Genomic DNA, 23,759 nt, shown 5'->3' with positions numbered 1-23,759 from the left:
GCTGATAACTATCTTTGCTGGTAACCAGCACTAGGTAGCTTGGCAATGTTATTCATATCAGAATCATATTAATGATTCAGTATTATTTAATTCAGATAATATTAAAAGAGTTATTATGAAATACCAACTGTACTGAAAAAAAGAAAAAGGTAGATTAAAAAGCAAAAGTCACAAACAGGATAAAAATAAGTCCTAAGAACACAAAAGAAAACATACTTAATCAGACCAAAGGTCTATTTAGTCCTGTATGCTAACTTTGTCAATGGCCAGAAGTCTGTTTCTGAGGTACAGTATAAGTACAGAAAAAAAAACACTTTATATTTAAGACTCTTCCAGCCTCCAAGCATTTTCAGATTTGCCCCATGAAAGGTAAGTTAACCAATTCAAATTCAGCAATATATTTCTGCTATTCCTTTCAAAGCATATAGCCACTAATTTATTATTTTTGCAACAAATGATAAATATACACTTTCCAGACTTTTTTCAATGTAAATTGGCCTCTCTGTAGCAAAACCCAATAATTTTCTTACAAGTTTATCAAAAAAAGTGAGAAATAAAGAGATGAGAAAAATATCAATATTCTACTCAAATAGTATAATAAAAAATAAGGGAGCAAAATATAAATGTTTAATGTTTCTGTTTTTTATAAAAAGATAAAACAATCTAGGGTCATCAGTATAGCCATTTCAAAATAAACGTCTTACCTCATATGTATAGCCCAGGGAAGAAAACTGACTCCTTAAGTGGCCAAGTTTGTACAGACCTAGGAAGACTGAGCAGCGGATGATTTCCAAAATTCCTGCTTTGGGCCTAGAAATGGAAAGTAATTCAGATTAATGTCCAGTCTTTTCTTCTTTGTTAACTTCAGTGAAAAAGAGAATGTAGAAATGGTCTGTGATGTCCTGCACTTAAACCAAGTCATCTTTCTCAACCTTATAGTTAAGTTTTTATAGTATCTACCTTATATGGACTTGTAACACTGAATTTGCTGGGGGTGAGAATATACATACAAACTATATATGAGCTCACACAAATGTAAATGTATATACAGCTATTGTCTTTTGATCTCAAAAATTACAACAACAAAATTCTGAAAACTGCTACATGAGTAGTTCAGAATCTTTTCATCAGTCTATTTCTGTAAATTTTTACTAATTCACATTATTAACTCCCTAACTTATACACATCTCTGGCATATGGACAAATTTTTACCTATCCTGAATAATAAACTATTCAGGCCATACAAGTGAAAGGTATTCCTTTCTGAAAACATAATGAACAGCAGGTGTAAAGTGGAACTGGCACCTCAATCTCCAAGGAAGATTCTATTCCACATTTCTGTTCTGGCAGGGCAAATAGGTCCTCTGTAAGAAATTGTATCTGCTATTTAATCTTCTGTAGGGTCACGGTGCCCATATAGACTACTTCCATTGTGTACATCTTAGTGGGCTGGTGTATTCAAGATCCAATTTGATTTGAATCCATACTGATTAAATTTAGTCTTAAGTCCACACCATCCTTCACATGATTTTGAGTCTATTCTGAGCTACACTGTGTGCTTTTCATATACCATCAGGGTATCTGACACCTATGGCATGCTATAGAGGACTGGCACAATATGATTGCAGTCTGAGCTTGAACTGCCTTGGGAAAGCCTGCAGGTCTCCCTGGCCTGACAGTGTCCCAAAAACAGAAATATGGACCCAAAAAATGTAAGCAAGGAGAGAGACATGAGTAGCCTGTCCCATAACTTTTCTGCAAGAAACAATATAGATATAGACACTAATCGCTATGGGAACACTCGTGGGTTTAGGTGCTCGCTATTCAGGTATGATTTTCTACTCAACAGACAGCAACATATGTGTCCAAGTGTATCTATATTTCTTTATCAATATACTTTTTGACACACTTGACATTTCCATATAATGATAAATAATGTGTAATGAGAGAATTAAAAAAGAAGTGTGTTTTTTATCTTGCCTGTTCTCCATCAGTAGTCCGAAAGAGGTAAGGGACAGAATGATAAAACCAATTCTCAGGAGAATAGTTCCCTGTGATAACATCTGTTAAAAAGTAGACAAAGAATTCATTTAGAGTAATTTTCTGAAGAGTACAGAACAGTAGCTTCAACGTCCTCACTCAGTGATGTTAGTGTCTGCTTGTATTGGGTTTGCGTGGCAAGCTTTTGGCAGCAGGGAAGGGCTACAAGGGTGGCTTCTGTGAGAACCTGCTAGAAGCTTCCCCCATGTCTGATAGAGCCCATGCCAGCCGCCTCCAAGGGGAACCCGCTGCTGGCCAAGGCTGAGCCCATCAGTGATGGTCGTAGCACCTCTAGGATAACATATTTAAGAAGAGGAAAAAAACCTGTGCAAGAGCAGCTGAGAGAGAGGAGTGAGAATATGTGAGAGAAACAACTCTGCAGACCACAAGGTCAGTGAAGAAGGAGGGGGAAGAGGTGATCCAGGTGCCAGAGCAGAGATTCCCCTGCAGCCCGTGGTGAAGACCATGGTGAAGCAGGCTGTCCCCCTGGAGCCCATGGAGGTCCATGGAGGAGCAAATATCCACCTGCAGCCCAAGGAGGACCCCACACCTAAACAGGTCGATGTGCTCGAAGGAGGCTGTGACCCTGTGGGAAGCCCATACCAGAGCAGGCTCCTGCCAGGACTTTTGAACCCATGGAGAGAGAAGCCCACACTGGAGTAGGTTTGCTGGCAGGACTTGCAGCCCCATGGGGGACTCACGCTGGAGCAGTCTGTTCCTGTAGGACTGCACCCCATGGAAGGGACCCACACTGGAGCAGCTCATGAACAACCATAGCCCATGGGAAGGACTCACATTGGAGAAATTCATGAAGGACTGTCTCCTGTGGGAGGGATCCCACAGTGGAGCAGGGGAAGAGAGTGAGGAGTCCTCCCTTGAGGAGGAAGGAGCAGCAGAGACAATGTGTGATGAACTGACCACAAGCCCTTTTGCCCGTCGCCCTGCGCCGCTGAGGAGGAGGAGGCAGAGAATTAGGGAGTGAAGCTGAGCCTGAGAAGAAGGGAGGGGTGGCAGGAAGGTGTTTCTAAGATTTGGTTTTATTTCCCATTATCCTACTCTGATTTGATTGGTAATAAATTAAACTAATTTCCTCAAGTCAAGTCTCTTTTGCCCGTGACGGTAATTGCTGAATGATCTCTCCCTGCCCTTATCTCAACCCATGAGCCTTTCAATACATTTTATCTCCTCTGTCCAGCTGAGGAGAGGAGTGATAGAGCAGCTTTGGTGGGCACCTGGCATCCAGCCAGGGTCAACCCACCACATTGCTTTTAAAGTAATTTGTTACTTTAAATTTTACAACAAAAATATCTGCTCTGGATAGCACACTTATGTGGAGTAACCACCTTTATAGCTGTTTCCTGAATGCTGTATTTCCAAAAGAATGTTAAAGATATTCCCTTCTGCATTAGGTGTTTTCCTGAAGTTACTTGATTCTCTTATGCCTTTACCCAAGAAGGAACAAACATGTTTCTATATAAAAATCCCAGCAGCCGTGTTCTTTTTCTTCATCTTATGTTACCAGGTTGTTACAATAGTCATCTATGATTCCCAGTGATACCAAAAACAATACATTGTCGAGAATAAGAATTCACTTGACATGACAATATAACCATATTTAAGAAAAAACAGAATTAATATTGTCTCTTCATGACAACTCGACACTTGGTTCCCAACTGAGCAAAATTCTTCAACTCATACCATTAAATTAATTCAGAATTAAAACACTTTTAAATATTAAAATGTGTGTTAGTACTTGGATGAATAGCAGCATGAGGATTTATGTCCTTCAAATTTACATCAAAATGATATAAACAAAGCTCAGGAAAACAGAAAGTATTTTCATTGTGAAGTTTGATTTTTTTCTGTTAATTTATCAAATATTGTTTGTAATCTACACAGCTGCCTTTGAAAATCAAATATTTAATCAGTTTTCTCGTTCCCTCCCTGACTTCCTTTCAAATATTAGTTTTGAAAAGTCTTTGGTTTTTCATTTAAAAAACAACAGAAAAACCCAAAACAGAAGTAGTGGATCTTGCTGAGTTATAGGAATCCTTTCTGGCTTCAATAGCAACAAGGTTTATGAACAGCTTCTTGCACTTCAAGATTGCAGGCACTGGAAAAATAAAAATATATGAATGTCTGCCCTAATTTCAATAAATCCCACTCAGTGACATGCCCACCTTCCTTCGGTGGTGGCCCCTGCCCCTCGAAGAGATCTAAGGTAAGTATCTGTGAGCGTGGGAGGCCACAGGAGGATATTCTCAAGTTTTACAGCTGTGTGAACTTATAGTGCCCATGTTTGCAAAACACATCAAACCACACACTCAGGCTGGGTAGGTTTCTGTTGTTTTACTAAAGAATCACAGCACCTACTTAGAGATCCTTACCAAACAGTTATTGAACAAAGAAAACACAGTCCCAGCAATGAGTGAGCTAAACAGCAGCCCCACCACTTTATAAGCCAGAACACACTTCTCACAAATGACACCTGTCAAGCCTCTCTGTTGCACAGATTTATACCAGGACAGATCAAACTCATGAGCATTGCTACATTTCCAATCTGTCTATCCCTCCTTATGATAAACTTACAAAACCTAAGACTGATGATTACCACCATCATCTACTTATATGTAGACCTTGAGAAAAGATATTCTTTACACTCCTCTTATGCTCTTACCCTGGGCATTTGCTATTGGCCACCATGGGAGATAGGATACAGAGCTAGATATTAAAACCTGGTGGGGGGAACTCAGTATAGCAGTTATGTGTTGAGACTCCTACTTAAGTCAAGAAAACAAAAAATACTCTGATGGGCTGATAATCCTTTATCAAGGTTTGTAACACTTGGAATACATTTGCAAATTCCAGATACGAGTTTTAAAATTTGTCAATAAAAGACTAAATTGAGGGTGCTCTTTTTGAAAACTTCAGTTCCTAGAATCCAAAAATCCCACAGCTATCCTAAGTTGAAAAGACTTTCCATTGTTAACGTGAAATTTGTTTTGAAGTGATAAAATTTTTGGACAGAACTTTTTTATAAAAATCAGGCACAGACTCTATTTAAGTTTAATAAAGTGAGTAGTTCTTAAACTGCTCTTCTAGCCACAGTAAGTTCAACTCCAACTTCAGCTTCCTGTAGAAACTGGGTCATACAAAAATTCAAGAAGTGAGCAAAGAAAAACATGATTTGGCACAGGCATAAGGGAACTCACCCATAAATTTCATAGAAATGCTTTGATACTTTTTTCAATGATTGTTACTTGTCAAATAAAGGAGTTTGCCAGGGAACTAGGATTGGGATTCAAGACTTTCCTCCTTAGAGACTGTCCTCACTTTTAAGTTGGAGAATTACACCTTTTTTTAAACCTAGTCCTTCTGGCCAGGTGGGTCTGATTTTGCTTTGTGTTTCCAGTGCAATGCACTAGCTTCTACAGACTGCCTTAAAAATGTTCCCACAGTGTCAGGGCAGTATTCTGAGAGAAAAAATGTAAGGTTTTGTATCCCCCTTAGGCAGGAAAGAGAACTGAACACCAAATCCAAATTTCAAGCAAGTCACGTAATTGCTACATTACAATATATGGCTAAAATCACACTTTTCGGAAAACAAATGAACCTGCAATGGTTTCAAGAGAACAAATGTTAATATTTGTCTTTGGGAAGGATCCAGAAGTACCTGCTATGAATGAATAAGGGTGTCTCCAATTTCCAGTTTAAAAGAGCTGCATGATTTCACACTTTTCTGCCCTCCCAGTGTTTCCAAGCTGTCTAGCATTAGACAACCAGTCACCAAGTCCTAGGCATCTGGGTTTCCTTGTGATTCCAGCTTCAGAAAACTGAGGTGCTGATTCGTTCTACCTTCCTTTAAGTACCTTTACTGAAGTGCCTAAAAACCTGTTATTAACCTAAGCCTTCTCTGTAATGAGTGGAGAGCGAGCACTTTCTGAATGATTCTATTTCTTGCCATTAGCTAGACAGCAAGTCCAGAGGTTAAATTTGTTCCCTACACTGTGTTGAATTTGAGTGGATGATGGAAACACTTCTCCAAAGCAGACACTTTTGGGTCATATTTTTAGTGGTGTTTTCTCTCATAAATTCTATAATATTTTTTTGCTTTGCTTAAAGATATATTTTAATTGCCATTTCTAGAAAAGTGGGAAAAAAAATTAAAATTACTCTTTTAAAGTTGACATATTTTCAAGAAACAGTAATAATTTTTAATATTTTTGTTCTATTATATTGTTGTTGATGGACTTTGAAATAATTATATGCTTGATATTAGAGACACTGTAATATTTTAGTTCAGACTGCAGCTTTCTCTCCACAAAGAAAGGAAGGATTGAATACAAGAATGTGGAGTGTGGCCCTGCAAACTTCTCTTAAACATTTTCTTTAAGATGTGCAAAATTGGAGCCTGGAGTTATCATTTGACTCTCCACATCTATCTAACCACAGAAGAAAAAAGCATAGATTAAGAACTTGAAAGGAAATTTATATATTGCAGTTCAGTTTTAAACATGGATTTCCATCAAAAAAATAAGAATAGAAATACATGTTAATGTATGTCAGTAAATAGAAGAACTGACACAACCTTATATTTTAGGGAAATCAAACTCAAATATAAACAAGCCTTTATCTTTAAATGGTCAAAATGCTATATGAGGTTCTTCAGCATGATAACTACCTGAGCCAGGTACGATCATATTTTACAGATTCTAGTTTTCAGGCCAATTTCCATTCCTCTTCAGATGCTCTCCTACTTGAACCATAACATTTTGAACACTACCTGTTTGTAAAACTTCTTATGATCCAATACCATCTGCGGCCTAGAACGCAAAGGACTGGAGGACTCTAAAGCACAACTTGCAGATCACAGTTAATTGCAAACTGGCACTATCATCAGATTCACACAAATGCATGGCACTGTAAGGCCTGAGTACAGTGTTGCAGCCTTCCACTTCCCAAGTCTTCAGCTTTCTGCAGTAATGAAGAGTGAGGCATAAAGCCTTACTGGGAACCATGAAGGTAGAAGGTGTAAGTTACCCTTCACTGTAGATACATGCACCACATTCACATATAAAAAAAAAAAAGTGTTACTTCATTTGTACTCCTAGTCAAGGACTACCAAGAAATTTGCGGTGAAATACACCAGGATGACATTTGGGAATAACAGCTTTTAGAAAACCAGTCATGTAGCATGAATTTTAGCATTATTCGTTTGCTTCCATAACTTTCTCTTTACAGCTCCAGTGGTATAGTTACATGCTGCCTTGATTCTTTTATTTACTTTCAAACATGTATCACCCTATGAAGTGGATGCTGGCAGCTGAGGCATCCATTTTCTAGGCATTACTCTACCAAAATCAACAAAATAGTCAGCGGGTTATATCACTAAATTAAACATCATATATTAAATCTACACACTGCAAGTTGCAGAGTGAAAAGAATGTGCCTTGTACACCTTCGTGAGCGCTAGCATCCTCTTTCCACTTAAACATAATATGCATGGATGTATATATAAAATAAATGAGTATTTATATACTGGAGTATTTGTATAAACAGAGAAGCCTGTGGGACCACAGCAGGTTCCCCAGTTACAAATCAGCCACAACTTTGCAATGTGTTTATTGGCTGCAATCAAACAGAAAAAAATATTTCTGTTGGATTTTGATTTCACTGAAAGCTTTAAAAATATCTTGCAGCCTTAAAAAAAAAGGGGAGTATAGAATCTCGGAAGAAGTTTACATGGCTTTGTAGTCAACAGAATGCCACAGCATTATTATTTTACGGGTTTTTAGTAATGCAAAAATTATTTCATTTAAACGAAGGAAATACAGCATTCCAAATGTGCATTTAGATGAACATTGAAATATTCCAAATTGACTTTCATATTTCAAAGAACTCAGATTGTTTTATTCGTTTTGAAGAATAACATGGATGCATTTTCTCATCCTGATGTGTTCAGTGTTTCAAAAGAGCTGCTAGGAATGATGTCAGCACGTTTTGTAAGTTGACAGATGACCTGCAGTTATACATCAGACAGTTTCAACATTCAACATTCAAATGAAGAATGCTAATACAATCTATGAAATTTGTATTGTTAGGTGTCTTTGTCTGTATGAATTTATTTTAACTTAGAATTCCTAAAAAACATTGTAAATTCTTAGCAATATTCCATATACTGTACTTGGTGATGTGCTACCAAATGGATATATTAATTGTGTTCTCAGCTTTCAAGAGATCTATCTTATCCCTTCCTACTTTTTCTAATGAAACTGCTTGCATATTCATAGTATTATAAGAACAGTAAATGTTAGAGTATCTATCAACAATAAAAAAGACACTGCAAAATGCGCTTAAGGTACACTTCACTTTGATTTATGTGATGCACTCAGTTCTGGAGCTATGAGACTTTTGCTTTGAATGTATTGCAGTTTTACACTCCTAACACTCTCTCTGGGACTGATCCAAATCCCATTTCTTCAATGAGCTTTGGATCAGATCTAGATGTGCAGAGCTCAGAAGAAATTTTGATTCTGTGGATGTAGTGCAGATCACTATATAGAAAATAAACACTGTATGCTCTCTCCTGTGGAAAATATATATTTGTTCTTTCTTGTTTTGCTCTTTTCATAAGTTAAATGGAGGTCATTCAGACTGAAGGTATATGGTTGCTCTTTATGGATGGAGAAATATAACACTTCTACAGTGTGTGAGACCAAACACTGAGCAACTGTAATCACTTGAGAAATGTAATAGCTGTGTGCTGTGTCTTATGGCTATTATGAAATGGAACTTATACCTAAAAATGAGGAAAACAGTTAGCTTTCTCCATTTATGGAGCTATGCCACAGTTATGACATAATTCATAGCCAGACAGAAAGTTCCAGTTGTATCCATAGACATTTCATAACTCAGTGTAGTGGAAAACTGATATTGAAGAAAGATTTTTGCCAAATAAAGTTATTCATACACAAGCTTCCTTCTCATGACAGCTTCCCCACTGTACTGCAGAGCAATGCTGGAACTCTGCCTTGGGACCAGCACTTTCTACACCCACGCTGAAGGTTTATGTCCTGAGATGAGGTGCTTCTAGTCCCCCGTGCTCTCCTTCTTATCCTTACTACATTATTACCCCGCAGCTTTGTGCAGAGAATTTTCTAGTTGTTTTTCGACAATAGGTTCATAAATGGTGGATCTTCAGGATGTTTTCTCCAGGACTGCAAGAATTTAATGGTCATCTGGGGCTTGGGTGCATTTTTCAACTTCCCTTATTACTTATTCTTAAACAGCTGCAGCTATCAGCAGAGAAAATAATTTAGACCATCCATTTTTGCTTCCAGGACCAGAAAAAGGCAAAAAGAGAAAAGAATAAAATAGGAACAAACTCATGAGCAGACTCCTTACTTCTTGCTGCTAAAAGAAACAGCAACAAAGTAAAAAACAAAAACCCCACAGTTTGATCCCCATGCAAATATTACTTGCTTCTGGTGTGTAGGAATCTAGAAGCATATATGGAAAATCTCACAGAGGCTTTTCTCAGTATAAGAACATTGGCAATCATGTATACTGTATGTCTTGTATACATTGGAGGCATTTATCCTTACCTTTGGCTTAATTTCCTGTCCTCAGAAATTTCTTAGAATAGACTAAGCCTCAGATGGCTTAGTAATCTCCGAATTCCCTGCAGTTGTAGTGTGAGCCTTTATAGAGGTGAACACAATGAGTAGAATAACTTAATATTAATCAGAAGAGTATGCCTGAGGTAGCTTTTATATTATTTCGGGAATCCTACATAAAACACTTACTCTTTAAACTTTTCTCAAAAATTGAGTCATTCTACTGGTCTGATGTACTACTCAGAATACATCTAACCAAAAACAGAAAAAAACAACAGGCTGTAGCAGCTCGTAAATGCAGAGCTGCTATAATCCTGCTGCCAGGTATCCCAAGAAATTATTGCAGGCAGAGTCCCTCTCCTGCCCTTCTTGCCCTGGGATGCAAGAGGAATGTCTGAGTAGGAAGACCAAAACGTCAACATTCGGACAAGATTTCTGACACCTTTGAAATGGCTTTGCAGTCCTCTGGAATCCTTCATGGATGACAACAGTCAGCTATGCAAAAGACACAGATTTCTAGAAAACTGCCTGTTGGCTGGATTCGGATGTCTTGGTCATGGGCAAAGGCGTCGGGGCTCAGCAAGAGGGGCTACTCCCTGGGGAAGGTGCAGGGGGCCAGTGGCAGCCAGTGGACAGTGCCATGGTCCCAGTGGGAAGGGTACTGTCCCACAGCACCCATCGAGGTGGGCAGGGGACAGCAACCACCGTTGGCTGAGGGCTGGAGGTCGCCAGCCAAGTGTGTTGGGACAAGGCAGGTCCACAGGCAAGCAGAGGCTGAAGAACCCAGGGGGCCCTTGGCACCCCGATAGCAGGCCTGCGGCAACATGGGTGACACAAACACAACAACAAGACTGCTCTTAACCAAGCAGGTCTTAGAAAGGGTTTAAGAAGGTGGCCAAAGGGTGTTTTATTAAGCTGATAGACTTTTGTGGTGCTTTGGTAGGCCTTTGACTGATTTGTGGGTCATTAGATACATTAAAATTATGCTTCATAACAAAAAGATTTTAGCTTTAGCAAAGTAGAAAGAGTTGTCAAGGAAGGAAGAATGAAAAGGAGGTTGGAAGGGTGTGAAGCCATGGAAGCAGTTAATGTCTTGCTTCTTGTAGGTGGAGATGGCCTCTTAGTTCACCTTCAGAGACTGCCAAGTATCCACGGAGGAACCACATCGTGTTACCAGGGAGATCCCATCAGTCCTAATGCGAGGTGGTAAATACATGCCTCCCCTTGCTGTTTTTCTGTAAATGGTGTTCTGTGTTCAAGACTGGAAGAAGCATTTGCCCTGATTCTGTGCTCCTCCAACTCTGAACTCCTACTGACACCAAGCTTTCCACCTGCAAGCACCACAAGACCTTTGCAATTTTCCTTCTAAAGCTTGGGCATTATTGACATCTAACAATATGAGCAACCTTGACATCTTAAAACCTACATAGTTTCAAGTCTGAGATACATTTTTCCTTTCATGAGGTCCTAAAAACTGAAGCAGACATATACGTCTTCTATGGTACATTTATTATTTTTTAATTTAATTGCTTAACTTAAGCATATTCATCTGTAAATAATTAATATGGTTATTAAATATTGTTTAATAATCTATCAAATTTTATTTAGTGTTATATGATTATATATATAGCCATTTATTTTGAATCTTTTTACAGAATCTAGTTATTATTACAACAGTTTAAATAAGATATGAGTCAGGCCGTAGAGCCTCTACTCAATGCTTCATTATTTAAATATGTTGTGCATCCTATTATTGTTAGCATGAGATGTTATTTCATAAAGACAGGAATTACTTACAGTCACGGTACCAAGAAGTTCAGTATACAAGTCCATTATTACAGCAAAATGTACAACTGCATAGCAATTAAGATAAGCTGGTACACTTGGATTGAAGGGAACTTCTTTTCCCGTGATCTGTGTGAAGCAAAACAGATAACAGCCTTCAACAGTGACCTGCTCCAGCCTGTTATTCCTTAGTATTCTTTACGCTTACAAACACAAAAAAGATTAAGGAACATAAATAATTGCACAAATATAATCTACTATCAAACTTAGGTACTACCTAGTGTTAGACAGAGTTTCTGTGTGTGTGTGTGTACGTTCACAGCTAAAAGAAAGAGAAATTACCATACTCTATGGAACAATCTTGAAAACCTCTTTAGGAAATAAATAATGAAAATATAAATAAAAAATATTTTTTTTCCTTCAAATAAAAAGAAAAAACACAGCTAAAACTTTCATTTCCTTCAGTTTCTGTTCCCATTTCACCTTCCTCTATGCTTTATGACTGCTAATTTGCTAATTTAAAATAGCATGTGTAGAGTTTTTAACATTGATCCAGTAGCATTAAGAGGTCCAAGTAAATTACACAAAACTGAAAGCCTGTGCATGTTCTATTTACCACTGGGATTTCCTCAGGAAGGCCAAGTCTAGGTTTGCCTGGTCCCCAGCCTGGCCCTTTGAATATGACAGAAAGCTTATTGCAGAATCCAGGTGTGGCCCAAAATGTGTTCCAAATATGAGCCAGGGGACGTAACTGAAAAAAAAGAGCAAGTAATTTTTCATTGTTAGTAAAATAAAATTCAATAAAACATTATATTTTATTCATTTTTAGCTCTCAAACGAAGGATTTTTCAAAGTCAGTAAAAAGAATAAATTAGGAATAGATTAAGACAGAAGTTCAGAAAACCTGACTGAAATACACAGGAGCCATATCAAGCCCTTGGTTTATACTGAGGATTACAATGACTTCTGCCCAGATGAAAATCTGTCTCTCCTGTAATCAATCCAGAGTATTTAACGGTATATTGTATAGCTATATATATGCTAGTTTTAAACTAGAATTTCATTATTGGGACCTTGACTTGACATACTCTCAATAACTAAATTACTTAGTTTCTGACTGGAATGGATATAATTGCACAGGCTGTGGTCATCCTTCCAGCTTCCAGCCCTGCAGCAGAATTTCTCATTCTTTGAGACGCCTCCTTGGGTGAACAGTCATGAAAAGCAAATGGATACTTCAACAGTCCTCAGTCCTTGAGGTTTTTACAGAGAATTTTTATCCAGCTTAAGTGAAGCCTGGACCAATAAATCTAAGAAGCACCACACTAAGTATTTTTTCTTCTTTTTTTTCTTTTCTTTTTTTATTAATAAAGTTATATTCAACCAGTTCTGGAGGTTTTGTTGAGACCATGATGGCTGCTATATAACGCTGTCAACATAAATCATTCTGGAGTACCCTGAACAGGAAATATGCAGAAGAAATAAAAATAGTAAAGATATTATACCATGGGATTATTTATGAAATAACAATATTTAGAGAAGACAAACAACAGACGAAATATACATTTTTGTCTGTGCTTCGCTGCATATTGCTCCACATATGGCAAAATGGACATCATGCCATCCAAGGCCTGTTATATCGCCATTGTAATTAGTTGTTAATTTTAGTGTATTGTATTTTCATGACTACAAGCTCTGCATATGTTCGATGCAGTGAGTAGAAATAATTGTTTTGTAGTGAAATACTGAAGAAATTGTAGATAATTTAATTGACTGTGCAGCAATGCAAGGATGACCTCAACTGTGCCTAAGAGAGGAGTTTCTTTTGAACACAAGTGCCTGTTGAAGATATCAGTCAGTGACACAAACTATAGTACCTGGAGCATGATGGGATCAAATGAATTTACTGGATGTGTTAAGCCATATACAACTTTTGCATCTTCTGCCTCAAATGTTCCTGATGGAAGAAGAGAAAAAAAGAACAACTAACAACCAAATTCAAAAGTATACATATTTTTGCCATACTAATTAAACGTGAGAGAGAACAATTTTTTTTTTACTTACCAAATATCCTGTCCCAGATAATGAGTGTGCCACCATAATTTTTGTCAATGCAGTAAGGATTTCTACCTAGAATAAAAACCATTTATGACACAAGTAATTGGATATATAAGAATACATGCAACTGAATTATGAAGGGAAATCTTCATCATTAGCACCAATTTATAATCTAGAAATAATTTTAAAAGGTAGCTAACCCACCACTCATTATACATCTATAAATTTTCTTTTTTCTTACTAAGCTTATTGCTCACTTTCTACTCAGATTCAAACATATAAATCAAACATGTCATGCCCAAAATTTCTGTGAAATAAAAGGATTCATTGGGAGAGTAAACTCAGTTCAAAATATATTTATAAAGACAAATTAAAAGCAAACAAAAATAATTTCACATGGTTATACCTAAAAAGATATATGCTAAATACATTTATGCGCAATCATCTCATTAATGGCTTTCAGCTGTCTCTAACTTCTATGCCATATGTCTGATCCTGCCTTCATTATTATTAACTTCAGTGTGAGGAAAACTGATCCTTCTATCTGTTTTCTAGAGAATGTATTTCTATATAAGCTGTCCTATCAAAAGTATGAGAAAGAAACATTGACTACGTATCCCAAGTTTGTGGAGATTGTCTGGAGCAACTGTAGAACACTTGATCAGCTTCAGAGTGATTGCTTAACTCCAATCAGGGTCAGAGGATTAGTTTGGATTTACAGCAGAGCAAATAAGAGCAGAGTGACTCCCTCCAGGATTACCAGTACTTGTGCATATTTTAAGGATTAGACACTTACAGCACCATAGTCTTTTTAAAAAGTCTACACAGTGCCATAAACACTTTACACATGGAGGATATAATAAATATTAATAATATCCTCTGTACATATAACTGCATTTGAGTCTGTTTCAAATTATTTCATTCTTCCATTCCCCTATTACTTTTTCACTTGTTATCTCTGCACACTGAATGAGTCAAGGGCATCTGTGAAATCCACTTCTATTCCTCAGATACGTTCATGACATTTTTCAGTATGCAGTGGAGTTATTAATCCAATTTACATATGCAGTACAGTCTTGAATGCCTCTGAATATTGATGAAAAGTCAGTCATGATGCACTTGTGTGAGGTGAGATTTTTCAATAATTCAGACAGCTGAAACCAAATTCCACTTAAACATTTAAGAGTTCTTCTAAAAGTTAACCATGGTTTTTTGCACATTCAGTGCTTGAATTTTAATGCAAACGCATCTGTTAGTGATTGACAAGTTGATGACGCTTTAGTAGTCATGGAAGGATGAGTTATTTTTCTATCACTCTTCATATTAACAAATGTTGAATTGTTTTGCTCAAAACCTTCAAATTATTTCATGTTATCCAGGCTTAATTTCTGCTCAATAACTAATCTTAAAAGTAAAAATTTAAAAATTAAATTTCATTTACAGAAAAGTTTTTTAAAATACTGTGCAATTTCTAACTGAACAAGGAGTATTTTTGAAGCAATGATCAAAATTAAAGTCCTTCTGTAAAACTAATTTTACAGTACAATTTTAGAACTTTATTATTATTATACTAATAGTGATCATGAGAAAAAACACACTGAGGAATAAGAGGTTACACTTTTAACTTACCGTGATGAACTCTGTGATGACTGGGAGTATTAAGAATCCACTCCAGAGGCCCAAGGTTGGTGATAACCTTAAAAAAAGTAATGTTTCAATGAATTCTAAAATATTGTATAAAATCCAGAAGAAGGAGGGAAAAGAGGAGGAGGAAATACATAAAGAGGATGTTTATCTTAAGAAGAATTGCATAAAAAGACAAGAATGCAATTTTTTTGCCTTAACCATTTCACTGTATTACTGTTACAAGAATTTTCATGAAAAAAAGGTGAAATTTAGTAAAATGCAAGTTAAAAAAATTTTTTTTTGATCCAGCTGCACATTTTCTTCTTATTTTTATTATCAGTTCATGATTCCATACAGGTCATTTCACTCACATTTTTTACCCATACCCATTGGCACTGCTTGGGATCTAGTGTAATTCTAAGATCTCAGTTATGTGAACACTTTACATCAGCCAATGGTTGGCACTGATCTAGGAACAAATATTCCTTCCTCCTTCAGTACCTTTGACTGCTTGTTCCTTCTACCAATACCCTTCTTTTACCCCAGCATAAATGTAGTAACACAACAAACCTGATTAGTGCACTGATGCAAGTTGAAACTAATTTTGTTTTGTTTTTCTAATTTAGTTTAACTGGATCAGTTCCTGAATCTGATCCAACAAATGGTCACAAATACACTATTGTGAGTCAGAGGCATGAAAAGAAAGTAGACCAGCATAAATTCATAGTGGAACTGCGATCTAAGGCAATGATTCAACACTACAGAAAATGCAGCCTTGATCATTTTAGTACCAGACTGAAAATGACAGAGAGTGTTGATTGCCATAAACTCACTCTAATGACTTAAGCTTTGTCAGAAAATGCTGATGAATTAAGTTTGTGTCAGCAGGCTTTATGCTAAATTAGGTACTCTCCTGTATTATGGAGCCCAAGGAAAGCCAACATTAACTTCACATTTAGTGCTTTGGTTAGATCAACAGAAGTATGTGGATACCCAAACACAGCAACCATTGCTTAATCCCAAACACAAAACCATCAGTCACAAATAGATGCAATCACTAGATGACTAAAAAGGATTTCTGTACAAAATATATCCTAAAATGGTATCTATTCACCATGTCTGATTATGTCCATAAGGTCTTGCAATTAAAAGAGGGGAGGAAAAAAAAAAAAAAGAAGCTATATAAAAATGCTTAGACCTTACGAAATGAAGCCCGGAATCTACCACTTCGTCTTTTACAAAACTTAATTAGTAAATTTAATACTCATACTGCAGAAATGGGTGATCTGTATTAGAATAATAGAGATAATATTGACAAACAGCACATTATGCAGACAGACAGACAGTCATTACTCATGAAAGCAGGCCCATTCATCTAAATAACTAAACATACAAGGATTTTTATTCATTTAAGGCTTAAAGAACAAAGTCCTAAAATATGCCAGTTCCATTTCTGTTTAAATTCGCATTTGTGCAAGTGAAAGCAGATCTGGACTCAAAAAGTAGACACAGGACATTCTTCAGATGTATTTAAATCCTTATGAATCAGGCAAATATCACAATAAAAGGAATAAATACCTTTTGTTCATTTTTGTCTTTAATAACAGCTAAAAGAACTTCTACTTATTAGGTTAAGTAGAGCATTTCTGTAATCAAAGGAGTATAGAAATGAGCAAATTCTTCAGACAGAGAGAACTATAAAATTTGAGCATCTGTCTCAAAATCCTGCACACACTTGACTGGAAAAGCAGAATACTGGGAGAAGTTTGTTTTGTTTTGTTTAACTCAGAAGCCAAGGACAACATAAGTAGAATCGTTTGTTTTTCTCAGTTCTCCCTCAAAATACCTTCAAGCCTGAAAAGACCATCTAAAGGTGAGAAACAATTCATCATTCATGCTAGTTCCATTTCCCACCTCTCTCAAGCAGAAAATCCCACTGTTTTAAGCTATGATGTGAGATGTGACCACTAAATTAATTTAATCTGAGTCAAATGTCTTGGACTGAACTTCAGCCCAGAACCTGAGCGAGCACTGATTTACCTATTAGACCACACCTAACTTTGATCCACTTGGTTTAAATATATTTTTAGCTCAGTATTTTAACATTTTTTTTAAAAAAATAAACCAAATCTGAGCTAGGAGAGCAGGGAATCACTAAAGAACAGCAGCCTTCACTTTTAGCCTAGAGGTGCAGTATAATAAAATGTCCTCAGAATGAATGCCTTCAAGTCTTCAATACCCAGTTGATTAAATTAATATTTTAAAATTAAAAATCATCCTTTTGAAAGTACATATAATACATCAGTATGCTAAAGTACAACTTTGTGTCTTGGGGCTCCCCAAGGACCTCAGGAACTTACGTAAAATATTAAATAAACACTTCTGACTAATTCTAGAGAAAGTATTTTCTTTGTAAAATGAAACCACTCTCATCCTTTAAAATAGTCTTTCTTTGCGTGATGACATTTACAAATCTAGTGAAAATATCTTCTCTGCAGCATCATTAGTGATTGATTCCTGAGCCTACTTCGATTCATTATTCGGCCAAGGTTACCTCCATTGCAGACATACTAGCCACACACTGGTGGAAATATCATCTGAGATAACAATTATAACCGCATGACTTATAAGCTCAGAGGTGGTACAGAACTCTGTACCTGACCATGCAAAAATCCAGCATGCTGAAAACCCAGCAATCTATAAATTGACACTTTGGCTAAAACACATCAAAAATATTTTTTCCCTAGATACTCAAAATGGTAAAGGGTGCTATTTCTAGAAACTTCCTTCGCTAGCGCTAAGTTTACTTCATATATTTAGCACATTTCTAAAATAGAAAAAACTGTTGTCAGTGGAATACTTTTGGTGCCAAAAATTCTATAAATATTTTGTAAATATATATTTTAGAAATATATCCATATATCATTCCAACAAATAGAAACATATCATTTCTGGAAAGCTGAATTTTGAAGGCTCCTGCAGCACCACATGGCAAAGAACATAATTATTTTGTTGAATTTTGTTGACTTTTTCTATATTATGCCATCTTACCAGGGGCAAAACTCCTAGGAGCACATCTTTCACCAAAGTCAATTGTCAATGCTAGGATAGTAAGACAAATTTTGCCAGGCAAGATTCTGACCCTGTCATGTCAGTCTGACAGGAACATATTGTAATCCCAGTGAAAGGAATGAAATTTATAGGAACCTACTTTTAACAAAATTTAATGTGGTGTAACAACAGCCCATGTTCAAAAGAAGCCTAACACACAACAGAAGGGAGAAAGGCAGCAGCAGGGACTCCACCTACACGTCTACCTTTCAGCTGTCAGTCTGTCCTCATTTCTGTGCCTTCACTGTGTCCAGATATTTTCCTTAGAGAACAGCAATTGCAAAGGAGCTGGTAAGTGTTCATGGTAGCAGTAACCAGGCTCACACTGTAATTGCAACCTGATACCAAAGCATATACACCACTAGGTCTCAGTCATTCCAGATAGAAAAACATTTTCAGCTTTAAATAGCTTTGTATTCAGAATGGTTTTTTTAGAATAAGAATTCTCACAACATTCACATTTCAGGGAAAAAAAAAGTTTAAATTAAAAACTTTAAAAATTAACAAAATAAATGTGATAAGAATATAAGAACAGCTCAGGTTTTGTGGCTTGTAATCAGGATTTTTATTAAAAAAAACCACTTTCTGCTACTATAATTTTTGTATGCAGTAGAAAGTTTTGCTTCAGACCTTTTTACTGGGAAGTAGTTTCAAAATTAAAAAAAAATAGAGGAAATGTCATTATTCAATATCCCTATGGACTGTACTTCAAACTCTATTTTATACTATTGAAAGGAAAAGTCTGCTTATGAATACAAAATATTCTTATTCTTTATGTCATCATGTTGCAGTGATTTTGGGAATACAAAAAAATAGCTACCAATCCCCTAAAATCTGAAATACCCCAGCTGTTGTCCAACGATGACCTTATCTGTATTTTGATCAATATGGCTGGGGGGTTTACGCTTATGTTTCTTTCCCTGATACAGACACCTGCTGTTCTAAATCAATTCCTGTCTCAAATTTTTCCTCTCTCAATTAACACATCATGTGCACCTCAACTCCCATGCCAGCAACCCACAGATGAACTGAAGCATTCCAGCAAAACTCTTTTCCTGTTTGCTTTTTTTTAACATCCCACAGCCACAAAAATAATTTTTTACTTGCCAAAACCCTTACAAATGGACTCGAGCAACTACCTACAAATCAGATATGTAGGTATCTTATGTATACCACTTACAAAAGCTTTGTCAGATCTCTCCACAAAACATATATTCCTATTTCTTTTTTTGTTTAAACGAACAACATATTCCCTCCATTATTGTACTTGGGTATCACTAAATAATAAAGCAGAATTACTGACAACACTTGAAGCAATTCCAATAGCAGTTTAATAAATAAGGCAGGCTAAAAGCTGCATGCTTAGAAGCAGTTTCCATATATTACTGAACAAAACATGCTGGAAGTGAAATCTTCATATATAATGAGAACTAAATGTTTTTTTCTATAATAGTACTTCTCATATAAAGATGTTTGCTCTGTGACAGCAATCCCTAGCCTAAAGGGAAAGAACATTATGCAATATCTCCTGCGGCATGTAAGCACCTCTGTTTGCGGTCTCAGAGTTTGTCAGCACCAAGGGAAATCTTTATTGCCTGGTACCTGCACCACTTCAATGTAGTTCTTGTTTAAATAATGAGAAAAAATCGTGACATGAAATCCAAGGGAAACTTTACATCTTGTGTAACAACTCCTCCTGTCACCACTACAACATGAATCTTTACTTAACTCTCTTTCAACATGAACGTTAGGAAGGAATGTTGACCTAGTAGAGCAGGCAATGTTACAGTAAAACCATTCCTATATAAAAAGTTTTGTGTTTTTTTTTTCTTTGAGTATAAGGAAAGCTGTAGCACAGCATTACTTTCAATATCATAGTGCTACTGATCTACAGGACAGAAGAGGGCAAATTCATCCCTGGAGCATCACTGAGGAGCATTCTGAACTTAACTTTGGGGTTTATGTTAGACTAGTTGGTAGTAAAACCCATATTACTATTGATTGCCTATTCAAAATCAAGATAAGATTCTTATTCCTGGTATATAAATCTGTATTTCAGATAGTCTGGTGGGGAAATTTAAAAATAAGACCTTAATTACTTTCCCCAGTAGAGCTGCTGTGTTAATTCAGGACAATACACCCACGTATTTATACAGATGGCCCTGGTGATCAGATTTGCCATGTGAAATCTCTACAGGGAAGCTAGGGAAAGGCAGAACTCCTAGGATATGAGCTCGTCTGCCAGGTTCACACTTTGAAATCCTCGGCAAACCCTGATTTATACACTGCCAACTGTTTTCCTATCTGATTAGGCAGTTTTCTACTCCACTAAGCATGTAAAATGGATGTAGCCAAATTTCCACACTGAGGAGCGAAAAAACAATATTTATAGTTTAGAAATAAAACAAGCGAGAGGAATCAGGCCTGTCAGGCTCATAAAGAGTTTCATAGGGGGTGAATTTCTGATAAATCTGGATTGTAGGAATGGGAGGTAAAAGCCTAGTTTTAATGGATAGCCCGGTTTAGGGCGTATTTATATAATGAACACACAGACTTAAGAAATGCGTTTATAATAAATTATCTTGAAGGCAGGCTGTTGTCACTTTTCATTGTTTTACGCCTCAACCATGAGGCAAGGTTTGAATCAAATTGGCATCTTATGTGAATATTTTAGTTAACACTTCCAATAAGTGGATGCAAGTGTTTTTTTTCTTTAAAGTTTGAATTAAGCCTTGCGGGAAAGATGAGCACATATAGGAAGTTTCAATCACTTTGTCCACTAAAAGTCAGAGAAAACCTACACTAACCAGTTGTTTTAATTGCAGCATTATAAATAGCAGAGCATGGAAAAAGTCACTCTTTCAGTCATATATCAAGTTAAGCATTTTAAACAAACTCCAGGAGAAAAATTGCTATACCATTTCAGTATTTTTCATCAGCTTGACAAATACACGCTAGCAGTTGCAGGGAAAAAAATCAGAAAGTAATAAATCAGTATGCCAGTCCTGAAATAAACTAAAATAGCCAAGTGTAGCTCCTCACCTTCTTCTTTAAATAGATCAAAATATAGTCAGCATCCTACACTTTGCGTTTTTAACAAATATGGGTCTTTCAAATTTTTTGTTGGCTTTGAAGCCATAACTAATTTAAATAGATTCTCAGTGAGTACAAGCTATGAGAAAAACTCGAGTATTAAATGAAACATGTCAAGATGGAAAATTAGAATTTTTTTTTTGACAGAGAGCAGTATCTCTAGCTTATCTCCACTTTAATGTGGTATCCTTTCATTATTATATTAACTTTATTTGGTATATGAGTTGTGTAGATTGTTTCGCAGGATGCAGAATGTACTGAAACGTGTTGCATCTCTAAGTATCTCATTTCACTTTTATCTTGATAAGTCTACAGAGACATAATAGACAAGTAGTAGCCTAAATAAAAATCTTGAAATAGGATTTTTAGTTTTAGGGTTTCTGCAGGCAAATTAGCAATAGTCACGCCCACTGCTGCTGAAGTAAACATTTCACAGCTGTTTCTTGCAAGAAGACTGGTGCAAGGACTAGAAACCAACACTCCAACTCAAGGACCTAATTATTAGGATGAAAAGTCAAGTTCCTACCTATGTCCCTGTCCCATAATCTTTTCATTTCTGGCCTCACCAGTGACCCAGCTTCAACAGGGAAAGGGAAGGGTTCCTCTGCCTGAATTGTTGCCCATCAAATGTGAATCTCCAACACAAGCCAATTGCTGTGGAGCAGCTGCTTTTTGAATGAAAAAGATCACGGCTCCTGTGCTGCATATTGAACTCAGAGCTGCTGGGCTCAGAGCACTACTCAGTTCATTCAAATGAATTACATATTTTTAAGTCCCTCTCTTTTCTGCAGTTCAGTTGAAATAAAGGCTAGATAAGAACAAAATATTTAATTCACCGTGTCAAGGCACTCCTGGGTAGACTCAGATACCTAAAAGTGCCAAGGAGTACTTAGGTTTAAAATAGGAGGCTCATTCTGGGGCTGCTAAGGTGTACAGTCAGCACTCCTAATCATCACTGAGATCCTAGGTGCCAAGGACAGAGCTCCAGACCTCATGCCACTACATTTTTCCTGATTAAATTGTGTTCAAGTGCAGCTTACGCTTTGCAGGACAGGAACAATATGTTCTTTTAGGAATGTTTTGGTTTCGCTCTCTTTTGTTATTCTTTTTATTTAAAACAAAAAGCAGAGTTATATGCTTTATATATCTAGAAAGACAATACTTTTCTCTCCTCGTGGGAGGAATGAAACATGGAAGAGTGTAACACATTTTGCAGTCATTGCTAGTATTTCCGCTTAGTGATAGTGGTGTTAGCTTTGCTTTTCTCTGCGTTCTGGCAAGTGCAATAATGACAAGACTTTCATCCTGCAGGTTGGTCAGAAAATCTAATAAAGCCACTTTGGCAGACAGGCTAGTTTGAAGCAGTGAGATCTCTTTGTTTCTTGGAATAATGTTTGAGTTTTATTGTCTATATTGTATATATCCTATCTGGACCTACAAAGGCACTGCCTGCATTAAAGAAAGTATTTTTATCTCACTCGTATTTATTGATTTACTTGTTCTCCTTCTCTCCACAGTAAATGCTTGAGTTGAGAGTTTGCAGCAGATGAACAATTAATTTGAGAATGATAAAAGCATCAGCTATCAGGAATGTGACCAGAACTTTCTTTTGTAAACCAAAATTTTGTTCTTTATGCAAGCCAGCGATTAGTTCATGGTTTTAGAATAATTTCTTGTATCTTTGTAACAATGAGAAAATCCAGCTTCTAAAAGCCAGTAGGCTGTCAGATGACGTGACCTGTTTCTAGGAATTCCACTTAAATCATCTGCATCACTGAGAGTTGTCAGACACAATCTTGAATATTAGACTAGGAGAATGGCTGTAATCACCTCTAATTACATTCATCTTTGTGATGACTTTTAGCAAAAGTCTCGTGAATGGTAAGTTTTTGATCCCTTGTAACCTGACTAGGACAGATGTGTGTGTTTCTAATTTGAAAGGGCACATCAGACAGACCCATGCCTATTTTCAGCTATAGTGGCTGAATTAAAGAAAAAAAGTTTGTTTTTTCATTAAATGAACCAATGTATTAGAATACAGAAAATTAAAGGTTTCATTGGCACATGCTGTTTGAATTAAAAATGAGTTTCCAGCATCAAATTCGAGAGAGACTGCAATTTCACAATTATACTCAATACATTGCATTATTACTGGTTTCACCTTTTACTGGTGATGCTCTTTATAAAAAAAAGGAACCATGCTTCTCATCTTGGCCAGGAAATCAGATCAGTTCACCATACTCTGTTTCCACTGTGATCCATTCAATATCACTTGAATACCACCATTTTGCAAAAACTTCCACACGTTAAATTTGACTCATTACTTACCTACCTTATAGGAACTATTCACAGTACAGTAAATTAAGCATAAATATATGCCTTTGTAAACAAGGCCTCAGGACTTTTTTACCTACCAGAAGAGCACCTCTG

The 23,759-nt window shown here is 36.6% G+C and overlaps 1 protein-coding gene across 1 annotated transcript in view; it reads right to left on the bottom strand.

Moving 5' to 3' along the window:
- The window catches only part of AGMO (alkylglycerol monooxygenase), a 197,093-nt gene that overhangs the window by 82,843 nt on the left and 90,491 nt on the right, over positions 1-23,759 (bottom strand). The window contains exons 6-12 of the mRNA XM_068405255.1: positions 15,129-15,195; positions 13,506-13,571; positions 13,319-13,398; positions 12,058-12,192; positions 11,454-11,570; positions 1,981-2,063; positions 705-810 (exon numbers count right to left, since the gene is read on the bottom strand). Coding sequence (XP_068261356.1) covers positions 705-810; positions 1,981-2,063; positions 11,454-11,570; positions 12,058-12,192; positions 13,319-13,398; positions 13,506-13,571; positions 15,129-15,195 — 654 coding nt within the window. The remainder of the gene's footprint in view (positions 1-704; positions 811-1,980; positions 2,064-11,453; positions 11,571-12,057; positions 12,193-13,318; positions 13,399-13,505; positions 13,572-15,128; positions 15,196-23,759) is intronic.

Source organism: Nyctibius grandis, chromosome 7 (assembly GCF_013368605.1).
Source record: "Nyctibius grandis isolate bNycGra1 chromosome 7, bNycGra1.pri, whole genome shotgun sequence".
Lineage (NCBI taxonomy): Eukaryota > Metazoa > Chordata > Aves > Nyctibiiformes > Nyctibiidae > Nyctibius > Nyctibius grandis.
This window is presented reverse-complemented; position numbering and strand designations above follow the sequence as displayed.